At 40.6% G+C, this 27,356-nt stretch overlaps 1 protein-coding gene across 4 annotated transcripts in view; it reads left to right on the forward strand.

The window, feature by feature from the left end:
- Positions 1-27,101, forward strand: part of uvssa (UV-stimulated scaffold protein A) — a 38,888-nt gene extending 11,787 nt beyond the window's left edge. For all 4 annotated transcript variants that reach the window (XM_029512039.1, XM_029512038.1, XM_029512041.1 and 1 more), the window contains 7 exons: positions 5,428-5,539; positions 12,005-12,206; positions 18,733-18,846; positions 20,268-20,451; positions 20,548-20,659; positions 24,859-25,030; positions 25,129-27,101. In XM_029512039.1, coding sequence (XP_029367899.1) covers positions 5,428-5,539; positions 12,005-12,206; positions 18,733-18,846; positions 20,268-20,451; positions 20,548-20,659; positions 24,859-25,030; positions 25,129-25,222 — 990 coding nt within the window. In that variant the 3' untranslated portion in view covers positions 25,223-27,101. The remainder of the gene's footprint in view (positions 1-5,427; positions 5,540-12,004; positions 12,207-18,732; positions 18,847-20,267; positions 20,452-20,547; positions 20,660-24,858; positions 25,031-25,128) is intronic.
- The last annotated feature ends 255 nt before the right edge of the window (positions 27,102-27,356 follow it).

Consider the following 27,356-nt stretch of genomic DNA (forward strand, 5'->3'; position numbering starts at 1 on the left):
TAAATGCAGTGCCATCAAACTTGCCAAGAGACAAATGAAGTCAGGGAGGAGTTGTCTGAGGCAGGGCCCTCACATCATTTTTATAAAGGATAAAGGTCTTATTTTGGCGGGAGGAGGGGGAGGATAGAGACTTTAGAAGCTCAATAAGCAAAACACCTGTGGAAACAGGAGCAAACTGAACATTTTAAACCTGTTCACACATTTGTCTTGACCATGATCCACTTAAGATACAAAATTACTAAATTTGCATCAACTACCAAACAATGATTTAACTAATGGGCTTAGTTGAGCATTCTGCAGGGACTTGCAACCTTTTAGCCACAAGTGCAGAATGAGTCACATTTCTGCACAAAACAAGCCAGTGTTTTCGAATTGTCTTGTAAATGTTTTGTGTTACATGAATTCCCTCTCAGTCAGTAAGGCAGCTTAGTGGTTAGTGCTGTTGCCCCACAAGAAGAAGATCTGGGGCCTTTCTCTGTACAGTTTGCATGTTTTCGCCGTGCTTGCATGGATTCCTGCCAGGTACTCCAGTTTAATCTCACTGTCTAAAAACATGCATTTTTAAGTTAATTGCTGACTAATTTGCCTCTAGGTATGAGTGTTCATCTCTGTCTGTCTCTATTTGTTGGCCCTGTGATGGACTGTCCAGGGTGTAACCCGCCCTCACCTCTGCAAATTTGATGTCTGTTTGATTTTTTTTAACACAACATTATGATGTCACAACAAAGGGACAGAGAAGCTGGCCCTTGTCCCTTTAGATATAAAATGCCATCACTTTTTAATTAGTGCGTATGAGATTTGATGACCAAATTCAAAACACGCAAGTAAATGCTTGTGCCAAATTTGAAGTCGAAGATCCGCCTAAGTGTTATTGAAGGCGTTAGGCGTTCCTGAGACTGGGAGGTAAAGTCGAACTGAAAAGACACATACCCCAACCCTGACCCAGTTGAGTAGAAAATACATTTTTACAAGTGAAGGGAGGCAACCTTTTTGTGTATGTCTCATTCAGCAGGTCCGGACTGTAGGGGTGTGCCAAAAGATTGACACATGTTTCTCATTCACTAAGATTCAGAATCAATTTTAAAAAATAAAACATCTGCATGCTGTCTGCCTCTGTTTTGTATACGGGTCCTCCTGACGTCACCACACAGCCAGTTCTGAAAGATATGCAAGCACCAAAACAAGGAAAAAACTACAATAATGGAGGAAAGAGAGATTCGACCATCGCCCTCCATGATTTTAGGATTTGTAATATCGCGCCCGTCCTCGCACATTTTTTTTTTAAGAGACACTTATTTTTTGTTACTTACCTTTATTCAACAGTTGCAACAATTCCATCTAAGCATGGAAAAATTTTTAAAACTTAATAAATGTGTCATTCTCTTACAAAGTAGACGGGAGTAGATCATGAGGATCCTTTACACAGCTACAGATTGAAGCACAAATCATTATGAATCAAATCGCTTTGAATAGGAAATTGATTTTTAATTGAATCGTAGCCCCGAAAATTTTAATCAAATCGAATCGTGAGATAGTCAATAATTCCCACCCCTACTGGACTGCTTGGTTCTTGATAGCAGAAAATTGCTGTCAGCCTGAAATTCATTAAAACACTTGCAGAACAACAAGCTTTTTCAGAAGTTTTAAGATTCTGCTTTCAGGGAACCGACTAAAGGTCACATTGATTGGTGACAGGGAGGGATTCTGTCACAAGCATGTACATGAGAAAAGACACAAAAGAATTGAATTTTCAATCACCCCACCTTCACCCTGCTCCTGACTAGCAGTTGGTGATAGTTGTAGATGGTTGTTACTGCTCCATCAATTACAGTCTGTAATGTAATGTACAGCTTTGCCTTCAGCCACCTGGTCTTTGTTTTGTGTGGCTGTTAAAGAAGGTTTTTAGGAGCTTCTTAGATTTTATGTTTTATCATTACACCAACATATAACCTTTCTTTACTTAAACAACTTTCTTATTTATTCTACTCTGTTCAGGAACTCTTTTTATTTTTATCTGTGGTGCTTTTTATTGTTGAAGTTTCCAATTTTTCCTATTACAGTGACACATGGCCTGACTGCTCTGAGAACATCACTTCTAATTTGTCTGCTAAATCTTGAGTTTCACTTTAAGAAGCCGTTTCATCTCCTTCAGAGAACTGTCTGTGATGTTCCCCTTATGTGTCCTCTAGAGTAAACTAAAGCTCTGTTAAAATGCAAAGCAGCAACCTGTGTGGCCATGTGGGGGAATAAAGGCCATTTTTTAGCCATGATCCCCGTCAGCAAAATGTTTGTGGAGGAAAGCTAATTCTCCTGAGAGACTTACAGCTCTTCCAGGCTGGTTGACAGCACTCGATGCTATCAGGATTAAATTAAGGTTAATTAGAAACAAAGCGGCGGGGGGGGTGATGTTAGGGCAGGATTTTCCTACACCTCGGTGATCACTTCTTAGTCTGAGGTCATTGATCAGAGCAGAATAAACCAGGCAGGATTAAAGCAGACAGGCATAAAACCTATCGAGACTGCATCTGTCTCTGTGTGTGCTGTGTGCTGTCTGAATCTATTGTAGTGTGGGGATAAATATGTGAAGTTGAGGGTGAAGTGATGTTGGAAGAGAGTTGGTTTAAGATTTAAAATATTTCTGAGTAACATCTGGAGTAACAGATAATTTCTCGTGATAAGCACCCTGTTCTCTCTGATTCTGCAGCTCAGAAGCAGTGATGAACCAGTGATGATTTTTTTTATTTTTTTTTTTATTTTTTTAGTAAAATCTAAAAATTATGTTTGAGTGGTTTTGTTGGGTCTGCTCCTGAACATCTGAAGGACATGGTTTGTAGGTTATGGCATAGCACCACAAAGCTTCAGGTATGGTCTTACACATTTTACCTATATTATGTGGTATCATGGAATTTTCATATTGCACATGGCCATGTAGAGATTATGATCATTCTTGGTGGGATTTATATTGTCTAAAAAAGACAGTCCTATTGTTAATATAATAGTCTTTGGTTGCTGGTGGCGTCAGGGGTAAAGTGAGCGTCCCATAATCAGCAGGCTACATGTACTCATCTGTGACGTATTGCTGTATGTCATTCCCCACTCTCTCGCCCCCATTTTGTGGCATGAATAATAAAATAATAGTTTTCACTCTTTTGAACCAATGACATTTTTTTATTTTAAATGTAAGACATACTGTATAATTAAATGTGTTTTACACAGAACTAGAAATCTGAGACTATATATGAGCTCTTGAAATCAGCTGGCTATTAGCTGGTTAGCAACTATTGCACACTTGTTTTGACAGGGTTAGGGTTAGGGTTAGTTTTTAACATCAGTTAAAAACTAAGATTGAAGCTCTGCAGAGACTTCTCAAATTTGCAATCTTATGTTATCTTTCGTTTAACACTTTTTTAACATAAAATTGTAACATAATCGTAATTTTTATGTTTTCTGGGATTTCAGAAACCTGTTGACAAGGTAACAGACATGTTTATCTTTTTAACAGTCAGTGGCAGGAACAGACATTGATTGAGAAATCACCATCAGAGCTGGTTTACTGAATTATTGAATTTCAGTCAGTCAGTTAGCAGCCACTGCTAATGGGTTTTACACCAAATAACAGTTCCAGTATTTGTAATAATTTGCTAATGGCTGATTTAGGGATTAACATGTTTCATTAAGAGCACAGCTGGGACAACCTCCTGTATTCTGAAACACAGAAACTTAACAAACAACTGTCTTCGTGTTCAGGTTTTATGGATCTGGCTAACGTCTGTCTGAGGTCTCCTACCATGTCTCTGTCTTTGTTATTATATTAATGACAACTAATTTGGCATTAATTGTTTAGTTGCTGGTTAATGATGTAGTGGGACTTATTATGAGATGTTTTCATTGGTGTGTGTGTGTGTGCGCGTGTGCATGTGTGTAGAGCTAAGCAGTGTTATGTGCTTCAGTCGTGTGTGGACATGTTTGATTAATCATTGGAGAACTCATTCGGTTTGAACCAATTCTAACATTTTAATGGACTTCATCAGTAACAGCAATTACACAGTACCTTGTAATACCTACACACACACACACACACACACACACACACACACACACACACACACACACAAATACTGGTATTTCACACTAATGAAGAAGAGGCTGTTAGGAATAAGAGGTTAGTTTAACATTAAGTTTTACTGTGCGTCATAACACTAATCACTGGGATCATTGTGCCACTGGCCTCAAGTGTGTGTGTGTATGAGTGAGTGAGTGTATGAGTGATAGCTTCTACTCCTTTAATAGCTAAGCTAACAGTCACACACACACAGACCCATTTTTGTTATGAAAACAACTCCTATGTATATAGGGGTGTTGTGTTCTTCATTTTAGCCCGGTCAATGGCTAACAGCCTCACTGGGAAATTAAAAACAATAAATTCTGCTTAGCGTTAATAGCACCTGAACAAACATACACAGACACTCACATATGCACAATCATTGTAATGTTAGTTTTCCAAAAGCCAAAGAAAACAGAGCCAGAGCCAAGTGCATAAACGGGTGAGACTGAAATTGTGTGTAACTCCTCTCTTCCTCAGTTTGTGTGGTTTGGTTGATGATATTGTACACCGCACCCCTGACAGCTGATAGGCTCAGCCCTTCATCGAATGGAGTTTTAGATGAGGCACATTCTTCAAAGATTAGATATATTTGAGCTTGGAGGATGAGACAGAAGGGATTCAGATGGTATCATTTATTAGTCGACAGCAGCAGGACAACAATAACTGGACCTGTCTTTCAAGTCATCAAATATTAAACAGAATGTAAGACCACACAAGTTATTATGTTGTTCTTGTTGTTAGACAGTCGGATTGAGTGGTACTGGACAGTTGGGCTTCGGGATGGGGACTCTGGGTCTTCCATCCTGAGCTCCATGACACCTGTGCTTTGAGAAAGCTGGGCTTCACAGTGTCCTGCTGTGTCAACAATTTATATCATCATGTATGGAACAGTCTTGATGGGAGGGAGTCAAACTGAGGCTGGAACAATACACCCCTCTCTGATGCTAATGACTGTTATCTAATTCAGCTCGGTATAAACTGCTGTCAGTGGGTATATATCAAAGATTGCTTCATAATATCACTGTACAGTCAAGAGGGTTTCTTTAGTTCTTCCAAATCCAACAGTTCCACATCTTCATTCTAGAGGCTTGTAAATAATAATAATATGATAGTAAGAAATAAGACAATAATAAGAATTTACAAAAAATTAGTGTGAGTGGGCTGTGTCAGTAGCACAGGGGAAGATATGGAGAAGGTGGTGTGAAGCACTGACATGGTCTCAGCTCTACATATCAGTTTCTTGAAATGTAGTTGTCCCAAAGTCCCAGTCTGTTTTCTCATTTGGATACAAATTAAACTAAACTGTACCTCCTCTTCCTCAGGTGAAGGCTTCCTCAGACCTAGAGGATAATGACGATGACAATGATTTTGATGAAGTTCCAGAGAAAGAGGGATATGAGCCCAACATACCAGAGCACCTACGAGTTGAATATGGTGGGTCCAAGTACCCCTACATACACAGTCATACATTCTCTGTTTCAGTTTCTTTCTCTCCTTCTCTCTCTGCCTCTTTGTTTCTATCTCTCAGACCTTTAGACTGGACATTTTAGTAGACATGAATTCAGTGAGACCAGACTAAAATTTTTACCAGACCTGGATGCATTCAGTGAAACTAGATTGGAGGTATGTGTCAGACCTATGCCCAGTGAAACATGACTTATGATTTTTATCAGACTGGGACTCACTGAAACTACACTGGGGGTTTTTATCAGACCTTGACTCAGTGAAACCAGACTGGAGACTCTTATCAGACCTGGACTCTGTGAGACCAGATTGGAGGTCGTGGGACAAATGGAGAAACATCAGCTGATGTGAACAAGGCCTCAGACCAAAGATCTAAGAGATTGAAGATGAAGTGAGGAGGTTGAAAGGGTCACAGTGAGAACATGATTTAGTTTTATCTGGATTCAGTTTAACCATTTAATGGAGAATGATTGTTTATTTGATGTAAGCACACCTAGTTTTGAGTGTTGCAATACTGGACTCTTATGGATCATGTCTAGCCTCAGGGCTTTGCAGTAGGTCAGAGGTTAAATTATGCAATGCCCTGTTCATTGTATTGCTATGTCAGCTCTACAGCCACATGTTCAGTATAGTAGTAGTAAAGAATGAGCTGCATTTGAATCTTCTTCATATCCTATTGAGGAAGTCTACGGAGGCTCCAGGCAACAGTAACAGTAACAATAACAGTACTGCACTGTCAGCGACATTCAGGCTCCTCTCATCACTCATACACACTCACATATGGACTGTATTTATGTATGTGTTAATGACACTATAACACAAAATGCCAGCAATGCTGTTTTTGCTCTGTTAGCTTTGTGGTTTTGACTGTGAGGTGACCTTTGACCCATGATGTGTACCGCTGAACAGCTCACTGACTGATTACATTCACACTGAGCCTCTTCTTTACCTGCAAGCCCTCACTTCCCTCCAACTACCCCCTCCATTACTAATCAATTATAAACAAAGTAATTAGATTGTATCTGCCTGCGTGCATGCTCGGTCAGGGTGATTAGTGGGCTAGATCATTCTGATCTACAAGGGCAATGCCAAATTAACAATATAACCTCTTTAATGAGCCCCTATTAGCTCTGAACCTAAGTTTTACCCCCACACGCCTGTCTTATAAATTTTTGTAGTATAAATTATTTATACAGTAAGTATAAATTGTTGAGGCCTGAACTTATATATATATATCTTTCACCTTAGCTTTTTCTGCTATTTCTTTTAAGCAAAAAACAGGAAGGTGCTAATTTTGCACCTTCACTGAAGCAGACACATCTTCATAGATGTCTGATGTGTCTATTACTGTGGTTCCCAAGCTGTAACTTGTGGCCAAATGCCGTTTAACTCATGCAGGTGATTGATCAGTTGTCTAAAGGTTAATGAATTTATTCCTCCTCAGAGAAGTGTCCTTCCTTGTGTGAAAGAAAAGTGAATAAATCATAAGCATGGAAATGAACAAAATAAAACAAACATTCAGTAAATTGCATATGTAAATGATAAAAAGACATCAATCAAAGTGCATTTCAATCCAATTCAAGTATATTAGTAATATCTAATTCATTTGAGCAGCTTGTTCAAACCAGCATATCAAAATCACACAGCTCTCTAAACTGACCCCACAGTAGCTGAAATTAATGATCATCTACCTTCCTGTCTGAGTAGTCATTATACAGTAAATCCAGCTGTAGTCACAGCTCAGACTCTAACTCATATGTTTGCTGATGATATTAGAACTTGGTTATAAAACCAGGATTGTAGTTGCAGCTTGAAGTGGCTTCTGATTAACACGGCATCTTAATTCATTCATCTTCTACTGCTTATTTTTCGTTTCCGGGATCGCTGGGTGCTGGAGCCAATCCCAGCTCACATTGGGTGAGGGCAGGATACACCCTGGACAGGTCACCAGTCCATTGCAGGGCCAACATAGTGAGGCAGACAAAGATGAACAACCACTCACCCTCACACATAGACCTACGGGCAATTTAGGGTCACCAATTAACAACCATGTGTTTAGGTTGATTGGTCACTCTAAATGCCTGCCTAGAACAAAATAGTTTTAAAGTGCCATCTTCAAATATCTGAGTCTGGCCTCTTGCTCCCATGCTGAGTTTTTGCCATGAGAAAGGAATTACAGACCTGCAAGGTGTGATGCTGACGCCAATTTCATTGTGTCTTTATTACTCCAACATTGATAGACAAATCTGTGCCTGATTTTGAACACATGGTCAGATCCCCTCCTTAAACATGAGGACATGAGGGACACCTGTTGGACACAGCAAGTGTTGCAAACGCTTCCTGATTTACATGATATTTACAGGCTGGTTTCTCCACATTATACACTACGATGTGACATTTAACAGGTGGGTGCCCTCTTTTGTCACATAGTAGACACACACAACAAGTTATACTCACGCTAATCCTGGCAAAACATTTTCAGTTTTAACGCGAGTCCAGAGGAGTTGTCAGCTTTAATTGTTTTCTGACAAAAATTAGTTCCAGCCTCTTTGATTATGAGCTGTGTTTACTGTCTTTGCTCTGGAGAAGGCCAGAATAAGTACGACAAAAGAATTGTCATTCATGTTTATGTTATAGAATTTGAGTAGCAACATTAAGGCAGTTATAATAGCAGCTAAAAGCATTGTTTTCTTCTGTCCACCATAGTGTTTTGATGGGTGTACTGCACACAGCTCTACAATGTCTCAATGGAAATTGTAAAAAAAAAAAAAAAAAACCAAGACAATCAGTATGTAGAGGTCAGTGTTGATATAATGGAGTTTCATCACATGCTCACATGAAAAATCTACTTTGACCCACAGACTTTCACTAAAGATGGATAAACAGGCTCCATCACATCACCCTCAGGTTTCTAATGCTCAAACTGAGCTCTTGTTGCTATTCTGGCAGTGCAAGACTCTACCCCAAACTCCCATTTGTTGAGACAGCATTCACAAGTTAAAGAGGCCACACCTTTAATTCTCAGTAAATTTAATTCTTCATAAAACTGTAAACAGGTAAGTTATATAAAAACAATATACCCATACAGTTGTCATAAAGCAGTAGCGACCAAACTTTTTTCGGTCCAGGCTGTAAATATGTTTTTCTGCGAAAATGTTCATTTTAACATGAGTGTTAAATGTCTATTAAAGGTCTGTTAAATATGTTGTCTATGAAAACCCATTGATAGACAATGTCCATGGGGACTACACTGGTCTGGAGAAGGTTTATGGGTGCTTACTAATTGGAGCTAGATTCTAGTGGTCTATAGAGGATTCATGGTAATTTGTTATTGTTGGAGCCAGACTCTAGTGGTCTGTAGAGGGTTTATGGGACCTTGCTCATTGTTAGAGCCAGATGCTAGTGGTCTGTAGCGGGTTTGTGGGGACTTGCTTATTGTGACATGTCAACATGGGGCAGAGGCTAAAGGAGTGCTGCCAATATCTGGTGACTCTATGACATACCATGAAAAGGTGAGGTGATCTTTGGAAGGTGTTCCAAATAAAGTGATCACTGAGTGTATATTGCTCCCACTCTCTCTCCTCTCCCTGTCCTGTTCGGTCTTTCTGATAATCAGTCATCTTATCTCTGCTCTCAGGACACTTTCTCTCTCTTTTTCAAATTAACATTTTAATTATAGGGCCTGCTTAACCCAGGAAAATCAATACCTCTCTACACCTTTCCTCCCTCTGAGCTCATACACCATTATCAGACAATATCAATGGTTGATCTCAAAATATTAGTGTAACTCAGCTTGAGGTTTAAAAATAAAAAAAAAAAGTCTAAAAAACAGAGGGAAAAACACTTATTATTTAGATGTAAAATATTTGTAAAGGAAAATGTCATGTCATTGCCAGGAGTATTCAACATCAACTTCACCCGCATACATTGCGCACCCGATATGACAGAGAAGGCGGGAAGCTGCTCAGCTGTCTCTTTAATTGAGGGGAAAAGGCCGACAAAGCATCTCCATCAAAAAAGATAAAGAACCCTGTGCATAGATAGAGGTTATTTCTCTTTCACAGAACATTTCAGGAACAATTCATATTAATGGTGCTTGGCCCTGACTTGACATCATATACCTTAAAAAAATTATCAAGCCTTATGTGTTATATTAAGTAATAACACTATATTTCAGGTGCTGTTGGGACAAGGAAATAACAATGGCCTCCTTTGTAAGGACAAAATGATTGTCACATGAACTGTTTGATTTTTTTAAGTTGTTGATTGATTACAAATTCTTGCCCATCCCTTGTGTCTAGTAAGAGGTAAAGTACATGTGTACAAATATGTTTAGTAATTGCCTGTCTTAGTTCAGGGAAAGTCATTTGGAAGGAAAACTATTTGCACTAACAGTCAAATAATAATGATATTTTGGTAAGTATGACAAAAATATGAGCAGAAGTGCTGTGGCATCTGGCCAGAAAGAGTACCAATTTGTTTCATTTGTTAGTTCATTGAAAGGCTTGAATTTGTTACTTAAGAATGAGCAAGAAAGCTTTTTACTCACTATTTGCAGTTTATTATTATACAACATTGTAAATTAAAAAAAGACATTTTCAGAAGTATTTGTTTTTTTTTTTGTACTACTCAAACACATAAGTGTACACACACACACATATATATATATAGGAGGTAAAATAAGTATTGAACACGTCACAATTTTTCTCAGTAAATATATTTCTAAAGGTGCTACTGACATTAAATTTTCACCAGGGAAAATGTATTGAACACATGAATAAATAGAGGTGCAAAAAGGCACCAAAAGCCAAGATACCAGCTGAAATCTATCAGTAATCAGAAAGCAATCCTGCCCCTTGTCAGTGCAAATTAATATCAGCGGGTTCAGTCCCAACTGATGGCCTATAAAAAGGTCTCATTGCCAAGGTGTCACACGAAAAACATCTCATGATGGGTAAAAGCAAGGAACTCTCTCAAGACTGTCACAACATTATTATTGCAAAACATACTTTACTGATGGCACTGGTTACAGCTTTCTAAACTTCTGAATGTTCCAGTGAGCACTGTTGGGACCATAATCTGGATATGGAAACATCATTTCATCATAAACTGGATGCGACCAGGTGCTCCTCACAAGTTTTCTGACAGAGGAGTCAAAATAATTATCAAAGGAGTTGTCCAAGAGCCAAAGACCACTTGTGGAGAGCTTCAGAAAGACCTGGAAGGTAGCAGGTACAATTGCTTCAAAGAAAACAATAAGTAACATACTCAACAGCCATGGCCTCTACGCATGCTCACCACACAAGACTCCATTGCTGAAGAAAAAACATGTTGAAGCTTGTTTAAAGTTTGCTGCACAGCATTTAGACAAACCTGTGAAATACTGGGAGAATATAGTCTGGTCAGATGAGACAAAGTTTAACTCTTTGGATGCCGTAATACACACCATGTTTGGAGGTCAAATGGCAGCACGTCGCCCCAAAAACACTATACCAACAGTGAAGTTTAGTGTCGGGAACATCATGGTGTGGGGCTGTTTTTCAGCATACAGCACTGGCAAACTTCATGTAATTGAAGGAAAGATGAATGAAAAAATGTAAAGACATTCTTGATAAAAATCTGCTGCCATCTACCAGGATGATGAAGATGAAACGAGGGTGGACATTTCAGCAAGACAATGATCCCAAACACACAGCCAAGAAAACTCTAACTTGGCTTCAGAGAAAGACAGTAAAGCTGCTAAAATGGCCCAGCCAATCACCTGACTTGAATCCAATAGAAAATCTGTGGAAAGAACTAAAGATTAGAGTTCATAGAAGAGGCCCATGCAATCTTCAAGATTAGAAGACAGTTTGTGTGGAAGAATGGGCCAAAATTACACCTGTGCAATGCATGCAAATTATTGAGAGCAGGATTGAGATTTGAGTTGCAAAAGGTATGGGATAACATTAGTGTTGAAGTTCTCAGGAAATAAATTATGCCAGAGGGATGTGCTGTTGTAGTTAAGTTGTAAAGTGAAATTTCTAAATTGTAGTTAAATTTAAAACTGCATAAAAACAATAGGGCTCTCTTTAAGTAATATCTGTTGTGCTCAGAGCAACCATCTGGCAAACTGCATGTTTCATGAACATTGGGTTACGTTGGTCCAACTCATCGAAGCCCAGGTCACACCAATAATGAGCAGGGCTGGAAGAGGCACACCAATGGGAAGAGTGGATGAGAGAGAGAGAGAGTATATATATATATATATATATATATATATATATATATATATATATGGTTGTACCTGTGCCTTATATTAGTAAACAATTCAGCCAGGAGATAAAAGGCTGGTTATATAGAACGGAACCATTCCATTCATTATAACAAGCCTTTTATCAATAGTATTGCGACTGTCACAGTTTGAGCTTCCTTTTTTCTTGTCTCTGTCATCAGGTTTGGATCTGTCTCCTTCCACCTCAGCAGCAACAGTCACAAGAAAACCTCCTGCGAAGGTAGCAGTTCCTCTCCCCCAATCCTCTTCCTTTGCCTCCGTTGGGCATCTGAAGCAGCTCACAGAAGAGGAACAGGATCCAACTTGTGCAGCTGCAACATTTCGGCTCCTCAGACAGAACCTGCCTCAGCCAGCAGACTCCAGGTGACAAGTCCTTTCATTGATCTACCTCCTCAAATAATAAAAAAAAAAAAAAATCTAATATAATTCTATTGCACCGAATCATAACAATTACATCAATGCACTTCAACTATAGTACTATAGGACGCAGTTGTTGTCTACAACAACTGCGTCCAGAATTATTTAAAGAGACTCAGCAAATCGCTCTCTGAGCAAGCACTTGACAACAGTGGAGGAAAAAAAACTTCCTACGAGAGACAGAACCAGGTATACGATGGGTGGCCATCTGCCTTAACTGCTTGGGGTCTTACCACATTATTTTTGTTCTCCCTGAACAGGAACAAACAGGAAATAGAGAAAGGAGTTTTTCACGGTTGTATTTTAATTCCCAATATCCATTTACACATTAAATCACACACACAAATTAAATCTGATAACAGAGAACGGATAATGGATAACAATCCATTTCAGGAAATGGTTTATTTTTTCGTTTTTATTTTGAAATCTCAAATCTTGCGTGTCAAAATGGCCGGCCTGGATCATGTGAAGATTCACGTGGTCCAAGATGACGTGGCTTCCGAGGGAGGTTACGTCACACGTAAACAACCAATGGAGCTGCCTCAATATTCCGATTAACAATGGTGGACAGTGCCAACTGGTGGCCAGAGGCCCACCCACAAATCTGATGGTAGATAACAAAGGGATAAGGCGGTGCTATGCAGGCATTATCTGATGTTTGGATGTGCAGTGCAAACTGTGCGCGATTGAATGGATGTGTAAGTGTCCGCACACGTGTGTGTAGTGTCAGTAAGAGAGAGAGAGAGAGAGATCCCATTAGGATCGTCTGGGAAGGAAGCAGAGATTGTTGTGACGCCACTAGGTTTGGTCTTGCAGCTTGCATGAAGGCCTTGACAAACGTGCCTAGAATCCCCTTCAGAGCAGTATCACTCTATCTTGTCCCTGAGTTGTTTTTTAACAGACTTGATTGCATTCCAAAGCTCTTGGCAGCGCAGTCGGACACTAAGTGCTCTCGCCTTAGCACCTTTTGCTGATCTGCTAGCAATAGCAGGAAAAGTCCCCACGCCGCTTAAAAACTGGGACTTTATTCCCCCAGAGATTCGGTATCCCCACTGGGGAACAACAACCCCCTTGCAGGCTCTGCAAAAATGACAGCGTAGGAGAGGCAAGAGAGGAGGCCTAAAGGCTAGGCTAAGAGCAACCCTCACACACCAGCGATCCCCAGCCTTTTCCTCACCAACGCATGGTCACTCCACAACAAGATGGACGAGTTGAGACTGCAGATCACATCAAGTTCCCTGGAACACTGTGTGATGATAATATCAGAGACGTGGCTGGATTCACATGTGCCAGGCTCTATTATCGAGCTAGCAGGCCGCATTGTTTGCAGAGCGGACCACAACATTCATTCCAATAAGAGTAGAGAGGGGGGTCTGTGCATCAATATACACAAGAGATGGTGCATCAATGCCAGGATAATTGAGACTCACTGCTCAAAAGACATTGAATATATGATCCTGAGTTTTAGACCTTTTATCTGCCACAGACCAGATAGCGAGAGACTTAAATCATGCCAACTTGAACGCGGGCCAAAGTTCTTCAAAAATGTGAACATTCTCAACCAGGTTTACACCAGCATTCAGAAGGCCTATAAAGTCATCCCTCTTCCACATCTTGGACTCTCATACCACTTTTCTCTTTCTCTTATCCCAGCATATAGACTCTTGATCAGCAGGGAGAAACCTTCCACCAAAACAGTTTGAGTGTGGAATGAAGTAGCAACTTTTTTTATGTTACTGACTGGGAAGTTTTTGTTACAGCAACAGACTTGGAGGGACATGCAACAGCTGTCCTCTCCTACATAAACTTCTGTGCAGAGACTGTAATAGAGACAAAAACTGTCAAGGTGTTTGTTGAGCCAAGGTCTCTGATTTGGAAAGAAGTGTGAAATCTGCTCAGAGGGTGTGATCCTGCATTCAAATCAGGGACCCAGTGGGAGTACAGAGAGGCACAGAAGAGGCTGTGGAGGGGCATCAGGGAAGCTAAGCACAGATCCAAACAGCACATAGAGAAGCACTTCAACACCAACAGCTCCAAGAACATGTGGCAGGGGATAAAAACCCTCATGGGACACAAAGCCAGCAGAACAGCCCCAAGTCCCATAGACAGCTCCCTCCCGAACACCCTGAACCAGTTCTATGCTTGATTTGACTAACAGAATGCAGAGACCAACTGTGAGCCAGATCTACCAGAGGGGGACCACCAGATACAGCTCCATCAACTTGAACACCTTGAACAGACTCAACCTCAGGAAGACAACAGGGCCAGATGGGGGCTCTGGATGCATCCTTAAGATCTGTGCTGACCAGCTGCAGGAGTGTTCACCATCTTCAACCTCTCGCTGCTGCAGTGTGCTGTCCCCACATGCCCCACAAGTCCACCACAATCATCCCAGTATCCAAGAAAAGCACAGTGAGCTGCCTGAATGACTACCGCCCAGTTGCTCTTACACCAATAATTACTAAATGTTTTGACAGACTAGTTCTCTCGCACATTAAAACTGCCATACCTACTGTTTGTAATCAGCACCAGTTTGCATACCAGTCAAACAGATCCACTGATGATGCAGTTATAACAGCTCTGCACACAGCACTTTCACATCTGGACGATAACAATACATATGTTAGAATGCTCTTTGTCAAACTGATCAACTTGGAACTCTCTGTTTACATGGGTGCTGGACTTCCTCCGGAACAGGCCACAGAGGGTCAGGATGGGACCCCACACCTCGTCCACTCTGACCCTGAGCACCAGAACACCTCAGGGCGTGTTCTTAGTCCCTTCCTCTACTCTATCTTCACTCATGACTGCTCACCCATCCACCCCAGAAACATCATTGCTAAATTTGCTGATGACACAGTCATCGTAGGACTGATCCACAACAACGAGACAACCTACAGAGATGAGATTCAGCATTTGACACAGTGGTGTTACAATCACAACCTGGACTTGAACACTTCAAAAACTAAAGAAATTATAATAGACTTCTGGAAAACCACATGGACTGAGCACTCTGAACTTGACATCTGTGGGGAGAGAGTGGAGATGGTGGACTGTTTGAGATACCTGGGAGCAGAAATCACAGCTGATCTCACCTGGTCAGTGCACATCAGTGATCAGGTGGGAGAAGCCCAACAGAGACTCTATTTCCTCAGGAAGCTGAAGCAGTCGCAGCCCCCTCAAAATCTGCTGGTCAGATTTTAAAGGGCCATTTTTGAAAGCCTCATGTCCTACTGCTGCATTGTGTGGTTTGCTAGCAGCACAGCAGAGGACAGGAGAACTCTACAGCAGGTGGTGAGAACAGCAGAGAGGGTAGCAGGGACCACACTACCCCCTCTTTTATATGTATGATATGTAGATGATTTGATATCGTATTGCTGAGAGAGATGCTGCTGAAATTGTTTCTCATTGTGTTGCAACAATGACAAATGAAACTCTATTCTCCTGTAACGAGCAGATTTAAAAGCCACAGTTCTTTCATGCACTTTCATACGCATGTTGTGCCTAGGATTGTGTATATTATTGCCTTTTACTAACTAATAAGGGATAAATCAAAAACATGTACTCATTATATACAGGTGCAGATCAAAGCATAAACTAAATAAAACAGGTGAACTTGGATGTGTAAATGGAATGACATCATATGACAATGATAATCAAGCACATTGATTAAAGTGCTCAGGCAATATGCCAATGGTTCCAGTAATTTACAGCTGTCACCTGATAATGTTATCGGGCCAACCCGAGTAAAGGGCCAGAGGAGGGTACCTCTCTGGGGGGGAGCGGAGGGGTTAGGCAGGTTTTGCTGATTTGTGGCATGAATTGCTATTTATTGTTTGGGAAAGCAGGGTCTTTCGATGCAACAGTCAGATAAGAGTCCGGCATGGCACTTAGCAGAGATCTGGGAAACCTCTGTTGGAGGCAACAGTCTCTTTGAAACCTGAGGGGTGTGATAGACCGGACCTCCACAACACGTACGTCCCTGTTTACACACCGTTTTTCATTAGAAATTTGTGTGTGGGAATACAGTTGTCCACACATATAATCAGTAACTGCACCAGTGTACTCATGTAAGGTAGCAGAGTCACAAAAAACTGACCAGTCAGTAGATTCGAAACAGCCTTGTAACATTAGCTCACCTTCAGCAGTCCAGCGCTGTGCTGACTTCACAATGGGTTTCTCCCTGCTTTACCTTCTGCTCGTACACAGGGAGCAGCAGTATAGAGGATCCGATTTCCCAAAATGAGGCCGGGGTACAGATTTATAAATTCCCTTAATAGTTGAATAGCACTGGTCGAGAGTTTTGTTTTGTTTTGTTTTGCCTCTCGTGACACAGCTGACGTGTTGGTAGTATTTCGGCAGCACTGACTTAAAATTGCTGTGGTTAAAGTCACCGGCAATGATTAACAGGGCTTGTGGGTGCAACCTCTTGCATCTATTGACAGTGTCGCAGAGCTCCTCCAGGGCTGCCTTGGCACTGGCTTGGGGAGGGATTTATACCACTGTGAGTAGAACTGATGGGAATTAACGTGAGTAAAACGGCCGGCATTTGATGGTCCACCACGAGTTGTTTACCATACAGCAAACTCCACCTCCTTTCAACTTCCTAGTTATGTCTAACATTTTCCTGCCTGTAGAAGTCTTACGTTGGAGGGTATGTCTGTGCTATTGAAAAACTGTTGCAGGAATTTGCTCAGCATTTTGCAGACTTCAGGGCAAGGCTTGACACTTTCCAGCTGTTTGGAGACCCCTTCTCAGCTGATGTGGAGAGTGTCCCAAGTGAGCTGCAAATGGAACGTATTGTCTTACAATGCAAAAGTGATTTCAAAGCAAAATTCAGAGAAGCACAGGGAAAGGCGAGATGAGAGAATGAGAGAATTACCCCCAGCCTTCCTAGAGTTGTCCATAGTGTTGAGGTGGATAATGTGCCTTTTTGAAAGTAGTTATATGTGTGAGTAAATGTTCTCTATTACTTTAATAAATCTAAATTTAGGACTAGACTTACTGATGCCCGCCTTGAAGCAGTACTACGGGTCTCCACTGTGAGCTCTATAAGGCCAAATTTGGCTAGGTTGTGTGGGCAGAAGCGCTGCCAGGTGTCTGTCCATGTTAGAATAGAATAGTAGGTCTAGCCTACATGACAGCAGGAGATGAATGAAAATAATATGTTTGCATGTTCACATCTTAATAAAAACATTGTGTTTGAAACATCGAGATGAGATGAAAATACCAAGTGACCCAGCAAAATCACAACTGGAGGTTCCTAGCATCAACACTGGTGAGACCTGCATGCTGTCCATCTCAGAGCATGATGTGAGGAGCACAACAGCGCTGCAGAGGACCTTCAGCAGTCAAGTCTGTGCTCACCGGGCATAGCAGCTGTACTGCCACAGATAGGAAACTCTGCATAGAGTGATCCACTGTGCTGAACGCACCACCAGGACAGCACTGCCCACCCTGCAAGAGATCTACACCAGGTGCTGCAGCACCAGAGCCTGGAAGATCCTGGAAGACTGTGACCATCCCAACTACAAACTTTTTCAGTGGCTGCCTTCTGACATAAGACTCTGCTCCTGCATGGCCAGAACAGAGAGGCTGAGGAAGAGCTTCTAGCCCCTGGGCCTTCAGGACACTGAACTTTCAACCCCCCACATAACACTCACACACACCATTTTTACTCCTCCTTTATGTAAATTGTATGTATATTTTATATTTATATTGTATTCTATGTATATATTAGTTTTCTTTAATTTTTCTTTATTTTGTCGTCTTCTTTTTATTAAGCTATGAACAGTTTGAACAGGGGAGCTTTTTGCAAGTACATATCAATGAGGGTAGACCTGTACATCCACAAGTGACAAATAAAGCCTCTTGAATCTAGAATTTTTGGCCAGGTATCATAGGCTTCATCAATTACAGATGGGGAAAATGCGTTTTTTGCCACTGGCAGCAACTGACAGCCCAGTACAGCTTGTAAACTACAGCTATCTTGTAGACTAAATCCAGATCTTAACTGTATGGATAACAATGCAATTGGGGTTAAAGTTTGAAACGTTGCGACCCGGAAACGAATAAGCATTTGAAGATGAATGAATAATTGTTTGAAAGGTAGCTTGGAACATTTCAAAGCTGCATGGGAGGTGACTTTAGTTAAGGCCCCTTTCAGAGTGAAAAGAGAAATCATGGTGGCTTTTAGGTGATATAAGAAATGTCATGACTCTTTCTAGTCTTTTAAAAACAATTGTCTAGATGTGTGTCTCCACAAGTGTAGACAACTACAATAGTGTTCTCCAGATGTGTGTCTGATTGTGGGTTTGATGCTGAGGCAGTAATGCAACAGCTTGTCTCTTGTCAATTGAGTGTGTTGGTAGTCATAGTAACCCAGAGCAGATGGTCATTGCTATTGTGTAGCACCATGTTGAACTTGTTTCTATGCCTTATTCCTCCATATTCCTGCCCTTCGCACCTGTAGCAGCGACACTGGACCCAGTTCAGCTCAGAAATCTGCTAATGCGCCTGTGGTTCCATTTGGTTTAGACCTGTACTACTGGGGTCAGGAGCAGCCCAATGCTGGCAAAATCATCAAGTAAGAAAAACACAAACACTCTTATCACTGATACACACATGACTGCTTTGCGAGTTGTCATCTGCATTTGAGTATGTGAATGAAGATCAATGCTTGCGCTGAGACTAGAATCATAAAGGTTCTAAGCTAGTAAAACTGTTAGTGCAAAACTTTTGAAACCTTTCAAATAAATCTGTAGAAATTCACATTTGTTGCTGAGAGAGAGAGAGAGAGAGAGAAAGAGGCTGGTTCCCCACTTTTCAATATGTCAACAGACATAGTTGGCTGATAAAGCTGTCCATCAAATGTATGTTTCTGATTGACAGATTCATCAGCCAATCAGGTGTGTTTGCTTTCAGCCAATCGCATGGAGAGACTTAATCAACCTCAACCTGTCAGTAACATTTATCTGACTATCCCCTTGTTGTATGTCATGCAATGTAATTGAATTAGTTGAAGTGTCCTGCTTAGCAAAGTTAAATGTTTGAATGAACACAAACTATGTCACCGTATGTTACATGCCACCTTTGCGAAACGTATTGTTTCTTGTTGCCATAACGACGATGGTCGCCAATGGTTTAACTGGAGAAGTGTAAGGAACCATATGAAACCATATGAACCTATAAGAAACCAAGTGCTTTTTAAGCAAGTTGATGGAAACATGTTAGTGTGTGAGGTCACACATTGACAAACATCTGTGTGCAGATACAGAATAGTTGTTTTTACAACTGAATCTGAGTTAAATCAGAGGGAAAGTGGTTCTGTTCTGTCCTGATGAATGATGGTGAGGGCTTTTCTGTTGCCTCTCTGTACAAAAATACTGACTGAAGCTGCTCTTCCACGGCTGAGCTCCTCCAACATCAGGGGTCCAATCCGCATTCACACCCAGGTCACGAGACACTGAACTAGACACAGGTATTTCTCAGGTTTGATCGGCAGTGATATAAACACAAAAGTCAATGCTCCCGATCTTTGAGAACAAACAACTGCAAATTTATGTCACTACCAGTCTTTTTTGGGCAGACTTTCTCATTCAAATGAATAGGAAAGTGTATCCAAACTTTTGACTGGTACATCTGTCATGATCTGAATCTGACAGTTAACTGCTGATCACTTTGTGTGCGTACACCCTCTGTGTGCTTGTCAAGAAAAGGCGCTAAGAAGAATAAAAAAAAAGTTTCATTTTGGTAAAATAGAAAAAAAATTTATGTGTGATGTCAAAGATGTTGTTCTCAGTCTCTTCTACACATATACCCATACATACAAATATGCGTAGGTCTATAACATGTACAAGGCTCATTTATGGGTACACACTCACTCAGAGTCTCTTTGCCCCCAATCTGAGTATGTACATGTGCTGAAATGGAACAAGTTTAATGTTCCTCACCAGGTTTTCAGTGGTTTGCTATGGATAACTGATTCTGCTTGTCTTGTTGGGGTAGGGCCGCTTCCCAGCATCAGTTTTGGGTTCCCTGTGAGGTGGAGGAGGAGGTGGAGAATGAGCAGCTGCTGGCAGAGAGCAGGAGCAGATACATCTCCTTCCCAGGGATCTTCATTCCTGTGAGCCATTACTGCAAAGCTCCACTTGGGGATGGCAGGCTGTGTCATAGGCAGGACCGGCTCAAGGTGACTGGACATGCACACCTCTACTTGTTGTACTGTCTGTGGGTATGGGTGTGTGTCTGTCTCTGTGTCTGTGGGCTAACGCTGTGTTTCCCCCAGTGTCCTTTCCATGGCCCAATCATTCCTCGGGACCAGGAGGGTCTACCTTGCAGGCAGGAAGACCGAGTGATTGAGGAGCGAAGGGAGAAGAGGAGGAGGGAGGAGCAGCCAGGTGAGGAGTGACACACATACAAATTCAACTTAAACAGTGTGTGAAAAAATTACTTGTCCAAAAATAAACACTGAATGAATTCTAGCTAGAGCCCGGCCCACCAGGTATTTAAAAACCATGATGTTACACTATCAGACTGACAGCCCATCATTACTTATCTTATTCCTTATCATTTATTTTTATTTTTTGAGTTTTTGTTGAAACTACTAGACTGAATACACACTGATAAACTGGCCGAGAATCACCAAACATTTGCGCTGTCAGTTTATTAATAACTAGTTTTAAATGGTTACATGAATAACTTGATGGACCTTTGGCCTCTGCTCTTTCTGCTTTCAACAATGTACAATTGATCACATGACTTCAAACCTACATTATCTCAGACAACTGCCTCCAATAATCTGTCATCTCTCTCTTGCACCTGTGCTTTCCCTATGTTCAGACATGTGATTGTGTTAAGGTGAGTCAGGTGTCTGTCAAACCAGAATTCTCCAAATGAAAATGGTCCAGCAGAGTCTCCACCAGTGCCTGTGTCAAGGCTTAAATATCATGAAATGAAGTTACAGAGTTGAGTTTTAAAAGGTACCAGTGTGATGCAGCTTGACACTCTGTCTCCTGTCATCCACATCACCGGCTTCACTGAGAGAGAATACTGTTAGCTGGAGGACACCAGTAAAAAAAATACAAAATGCGGCTCTCTGTCAAAAGATCAAGAGAAGAAGCTGCAACAAGTGTGACCTATTAATACTGGTATTGATATCAGTCTATCAGGATATGGTCAAATCATTTATGAAACTGCAGCTTACTCCTGCTGCATGACCTTTGACCCGCCCTGTTTTTTGTTTGTAGTTTGTTTGTTTTTTGATTTGTTTTTTTTCTCTAGTGTTTAAAATCAATGCTGTCTTCCTGACACACATGAATTTGAAAGACAGACACAAGGGTGCTAAGACAGTAAGTCCAGCAGAGGGAGGACATGCGTCCATATACGAGGACATATGCATGTCACATCCACACAGGAGGACCCGCCTCCATACAGGAGTTAGACGCATCCGTACAGAAGGATTCATCGACCTAGGGCACATGTGTCAAACTCAAGGCCCACAGGCCACATCCAGCCTGGAATACAATCATATCTGGCCCGCAAGATCATTTCAGTTGACAAATTTTTAATGGCTAATATCAGCTTCACATCAGGGCAGCACGAAGTGGTTAGCATTGTTGCCCCACAACAAGAAGGTCTGGCCTGGGAGCTTTTTTTGTGGTGTTTACATGTTCTCTCCATGCCTGCGTGGGTTTCCTCCAGATACTTCTGCTTCCTCCCACCGGGAAGCAGGTTAATTGGTGACTCTAAATTTCCTGTAGGTCTGAGTGTGAGTGTGAATGGTTGTTTGTCTCTGTGTGTCTCTGTGTGTTGGCCCTGCAATGCACTGAAGACCTCTCCAGGGTGACCCGGCCCTCACCCAATGTGAGCTGGGATTGGCTCCAGCAACCCCCATGACCCGCAAACAGATAAGCTGTAGAAGATGACTGAATGAATGAATGAATGACGATGCACCAATTGGGCATCTGCGGATGTTTTCAATTGTGTACAAAATGTGTCTTGCTTGTGGAGCTAATGTGGCTGTAATTTTTAGAATTTAAAAATTACATTTTTTATTTATGTTTTCAAGTTTTCACCAGACAGTTTTATGGCAAACAAAATATAAGTCTTTTTATTTTGGAGGGCAAAATACAGTTTTCTGTCAGTTTTAAATTCATAATTTTTTTTTTTTACAAAACATGTTTAGTTTTAGTCTGTTCAATATTTTTTTTCCCTGTTTGGCCCACGACCTAATGTGTGCTATGAGTTTTGGTCCCTTTCGTGATTGAGTTTGACATATTCTACCCTAGGGGGTCTCATGTCCACATAGGAGGACACATGTCCAAACAGTAAGACGTGTCCATATAGGAGGACACATCTCCATCCTGGTGAACAGATGTACAACACATCCAGGCAGGAGGTGTGTGGGCATTTTGCTTCCTGATAGCAGTGAGACTGATATTGTCTGCTGGTGAAGGTTTGTTGCACACACACACACATGCACGCACACCCGTTCACAAAGTCCTTGCATTTACTGAAGGTGAGAGACATCTGAACAAATCAAAGACTTCAGATTCCTTACTCTGTCTGTATGTCTTTGTGTGTGTGTCCAGACTCCAGCTGGAGGGGCTAAGAGGTGTTGACAGAGAGGAGAGCCCTGCTGCAGCAGATTTAATTCAGATGATCGTCTCTCTCGCTCGCTCTCTCTCTGGGGTTTATCTTCTTTCATTCTTTTTATTGCTTTTTTCTTTTGCTACTTTCATCTCCTTTTTGTTTTCTTTCTCAAACTCTCTAAGATCAAAACAACAAAGTAATCATAGGTCATCATAGGAGGACACCTTTTAGACACACACACACAATGTAAATGCAGCTGCTCTTCTTAAAGCAATAATGATTCTCTTAAATAAACCGCCTGCTTTTCAATTACTGGTCTTCTGCTTATGTGTGCGTGTAATGAGGGATATTTGAAGGTGCAGTCAAAACCCAGGGTCAGGTCATCTGATTGATAACACACACTGAGAGGGGTCAGTATTCTGACAGGGGTCAGAGCCCATCACAGTCACAGTGTAATTACTTTGCATTACTGCAGCTTAATCACTAATTCCCCCTGAAGTACATCATTAAGTGGAAGTATATGTCTGTTTACACTGTAATTACGCCACATTACAAACACTTCTACTCTATCACATAGAATTATGGCATCACAATTTTCATTAACACTTGAATTAGTTTTACATGAACATGTAGGAAATAGTGTTTGCTGCTCCTGCTGTGTAACTGTTGAGGTGTCAGCTTATTTATGATATCAACTCAACTACTTCATTACACTTCTCAGTTCAGCCACTTCCTGTCAAATTTAGCGCTTCGCTGTAGCAGATAGAGCAGTTGAATAAGGACTGGACATGAAACCAGACTCAGTTCAAGACTCAGAACTCATTTGAAGTATTTTGTCTTCATTTTCACAATAATTTCTGAGCATTTGATTTATGGCAGTGTTAAACCTTTTTTTCACTGCTGTCAATACATTGTTGAGACGTTGCAAGTATGGCTGTGCCTTTTACTTCTGTAAAGTATTATAATTAGCACTGTCCTGACTTTACAACAACACAAAAGAAGAGACAGAGGAGGTGAAATTTGAGAGGACGCTTTAATAAATGGCCAAAAGTTAGTCTGTGTATTTGTGGTTTGTGTCAGTTGTGGCAGTGCCTGAGCCAATTGTGATTCAGGAGGTGGAGAAGTTGTCCTCTAATTAGATTGTTGGTGGTTTAGTTTTTTCAGTCCTCCATTTTGTGAACTGTCAGTGAGTGTGTGAGTAGTTTGCAAGATGGGAAAACAAGGGGTACAAAATTTCATAGTACATGCACTATGAAAACAAAGATATATTATGACATGATAATGATGTGCTGAGATCTGCACCACTTCCTGAAATCGCTGACACTTGTAGCACTACTATAATATATTTGATATATTATAATATATAATATATTTTTGTTCAATATTAATATTGGCATTATTTAATGTTATTACTCAATCTCACTGGAAGTACCGTTCTTTTGTAATTGACTTTTTTTCCCCCTCTTTTGGCTTTTTCCCCTATTTGGGGTCACCACAACAAGTCAGATCTGTGACTTGCATGACAGATTTGCCCCTCCTGCTGAAACCCTCCCCATTTATCTGGGCTCGGGACTGGCACAGCCTAACATTGGTTTGCATTGTGGCTGGGGTTTGAACCTGGGGCCTCTCCACAAAAAGCAAGCTGCTCTACCACTGAACTACATCCCCAGGCTCAAAAACAATTCAATGAAAAACAAAATCCCAGAATAATCATAGAAAAAGATAAATACATGAAAGAATAAATAATGTAGATTATCTAGATATATACTATTCAGTTATTAATTCATCTTCAAATGCTTATCCATTTCTGGGTTGTTTGGGTCCTGGAGCCAGTCCCAGCTCACAATATACTTTCCCAAAGGATTAGACAGCCCGATTGAGTTTTTTTTTTTTTTTTTTAATTCAGATGCTCTCATGTTGGAATCATTGGAAGACAAAAGCCATAGTGAAAAATAAAAAGAGATCAATTGCCCATTCCTAATACATGTCTCAATGTGTGTTACAGACTGGCGTGATACAGCGCTGATGCGAGACATTGAGGTGACCACAGGTCAGAACCTTGGCTCTGACAGAGTGGCTAAAAAAGGGAAAGGGAAGAAGAAGTTCCCCAACCTCAGTGATTTGAAACAAAGGGCTAACACGCCGCGCTCCAGGCTGCAAAGAAAAGTCTTCAACCAGTATGTCATGATGCAGGGGCTGTGTTTGAAGACCTTGACCATAACACCCAGATCACATGCTTAAACCGCATTGTGTTCTCTTCCCCTCCCTCCCCCAGGAGCACCGTGCGCAGAGTGGCTCAGGTAATGAGTAAAGCTGACCAAAAGAAACACGACAAGTTCTCCAATCAGTTCAACTATGCTCTGAACTGACCTGGACTGAGGCCACGTCTCAACATTGTCACCATAAGGATCTGATATTACATCTGTATGAATCCACCTGTGTGTCTTGTTTGAACAAAACTGTTGTAATTGATTGATCATATGATAATAATTTTAAGACCACACCTGAGCAGCTTCTCAGTGAATGATGGAGACAGTTTGCTTATGTTTTTTTTTTTTTTATTGTCCACTCCTCTTCTTAACAGTATTTTAATTTTTAGATTGTATTGTATTGTATTTTTTGTGGGGTTTTTTTCTTTATGAAATCACGGGACCAACTGTAAATCAGTGTCCTCTGCGGTGATAATGATTCCTGTCCAGGGATGGCATCCATGGGGTAGGGGAGTTTAATATTGTTTAGTATCAATGCTCACACAGAGGAGTTAATCACAGGTGAATCAGTTGCACAGAGAAACGCATATGAACAAGCTTTAGCATGCACTTGCATTTTTAAATAAAGTATTGATTAAAATTAAACTAACAGTGGTGGCCCACCAAAAATAAGGCAATTGTATGGGAAACACTAAGCTCATAAACAAGACCAAGTTTGAATGTAAAACTGATGAGTTTTTCTCTTTCTTTGTCATGACACAAGTTTAAAGTGTGGCTCCTTGATCTGCAGTCACTTCAAACTGCTGCTCATCTGATCCCACCAAACATATGCGTTGTAGAATTAAGACTGAGGTGTGACTTCATCTGGATTTCTGTCCCTCATTTATTTCTAAATAAACATACATCAGAAAAGAGTTTTACTGTGATTGTACACCCATTTCCATGAAAAATTCAACTTGATTCGTGTGTTTGAACTATCAGGTAAGTGATAGTTCAGATTGTCAGATTTTATGATTATGATGATTATTTTTTTTTACTTTTAATAGTAATGTATTAAAATATTGAATAATAACAATAATAGATATTGAACTTCCTGCCTGCTTCTGCTAAATTGTCAATTTAGTTGACCTTCAGAAATAACACCCAGAATTCCAGGACTGTTGACTTGTTGTTAATGTATAATTGAATAGAATAGTCCTTTATGCATGGTTATGATTGTTTGACTTGTGCAAAAAAAAACTTTCTGTTATTTTATAGCAAAACAATGTAAAACAATTGTAAAAAAAAAAAACAAACTAAAAAGTCTGGCAGCAAAAGTAAATGATAGTAAAAAACCTATAGTTAAATACAGATATTTACTGAAGACATTGTTAGACATTTAGTTTTACAGTTAAAACGAGAATAAACAAAAGAATAAACTAAAACTGTTATTATAAAACATCTCATACATAAACAAATGTATGAACTTGCTGAAGGCTACTCTTCATTAGCTACCGGTAAAATTCTGAATAGAATTTAAAATCCTCCTGTTAACATATGAAGCTCTTAATGGCCAAGTTCCATCATATCTCAGAGAGCTCATAGTTCCTTACTATCCCAGTAGGCCACTCCGCTCTCTAGATGGAGGTTTACTTTTGGTGGTTCCTAGAGTCTCCAAGAGTAAATCGGGCAGTAGATCTTTCAGATATCAGTCCTCTTCTGTGGAACCAATTTCCAGTATCAGTGCGGGGGGCAGACTCTTTAGCAATTTACAAGACCAAGCTTAAAACTTTTTTGTATGACAGAGCTTATAGTTAAAAAGTTAAAGTCCTCTACTCTTTAGCTATGCTGCTATAGGCCTAGACTTCTGGTTGAAGGACTGAGCACCTCTCTCTCTCTCTCTCTCCCACTCTCAACTCAACTGGTCGAGACAGATGGCCACCCCCTTGGAGCCTGGTTCTGCCCGAGGTTTCTGCCTCCTAAAGGAGGTTTTTCTTTGCCACTGTTGCCAAGTGCTTGCTCATTGGGTTAGGGTCATTGGGTCTCTTTAAATAATTTTATAAACAGTTTGGTCTAGACCTGCTCTACATGTAAAGTGACTTGATGTAACTTTGTTATTTGGCACTATACAAATAAATCAGATTATTTGATTTGATTCACACCTTATCCCACCTGCCACTATTTGGCATTATGCTTTTGATTTGTTTTTATTTTATGAATCCCCTAACATTATGTTTTTGCACTTTATACTCTACTCAATTTTCCTCTGTATTATTGTCATTATTATCCTCTTTGAGAGCTTGTATTTTCAATT

The sequence above is a fragment of the Echeneis naucrates genome, chromosome 10 (assembly GCF_900963305.1).
Source record: "Echeneis naucrates chromosome 10, fEcheNa1.1, whole genome shotgun sequence".
Classification (NCBI taxonomy): Eukaryota; Metazoa; Chordata; class Actinopteri; order Carangiformes; family Echeneidae; genus Echeneis; species Echeneis naucrates.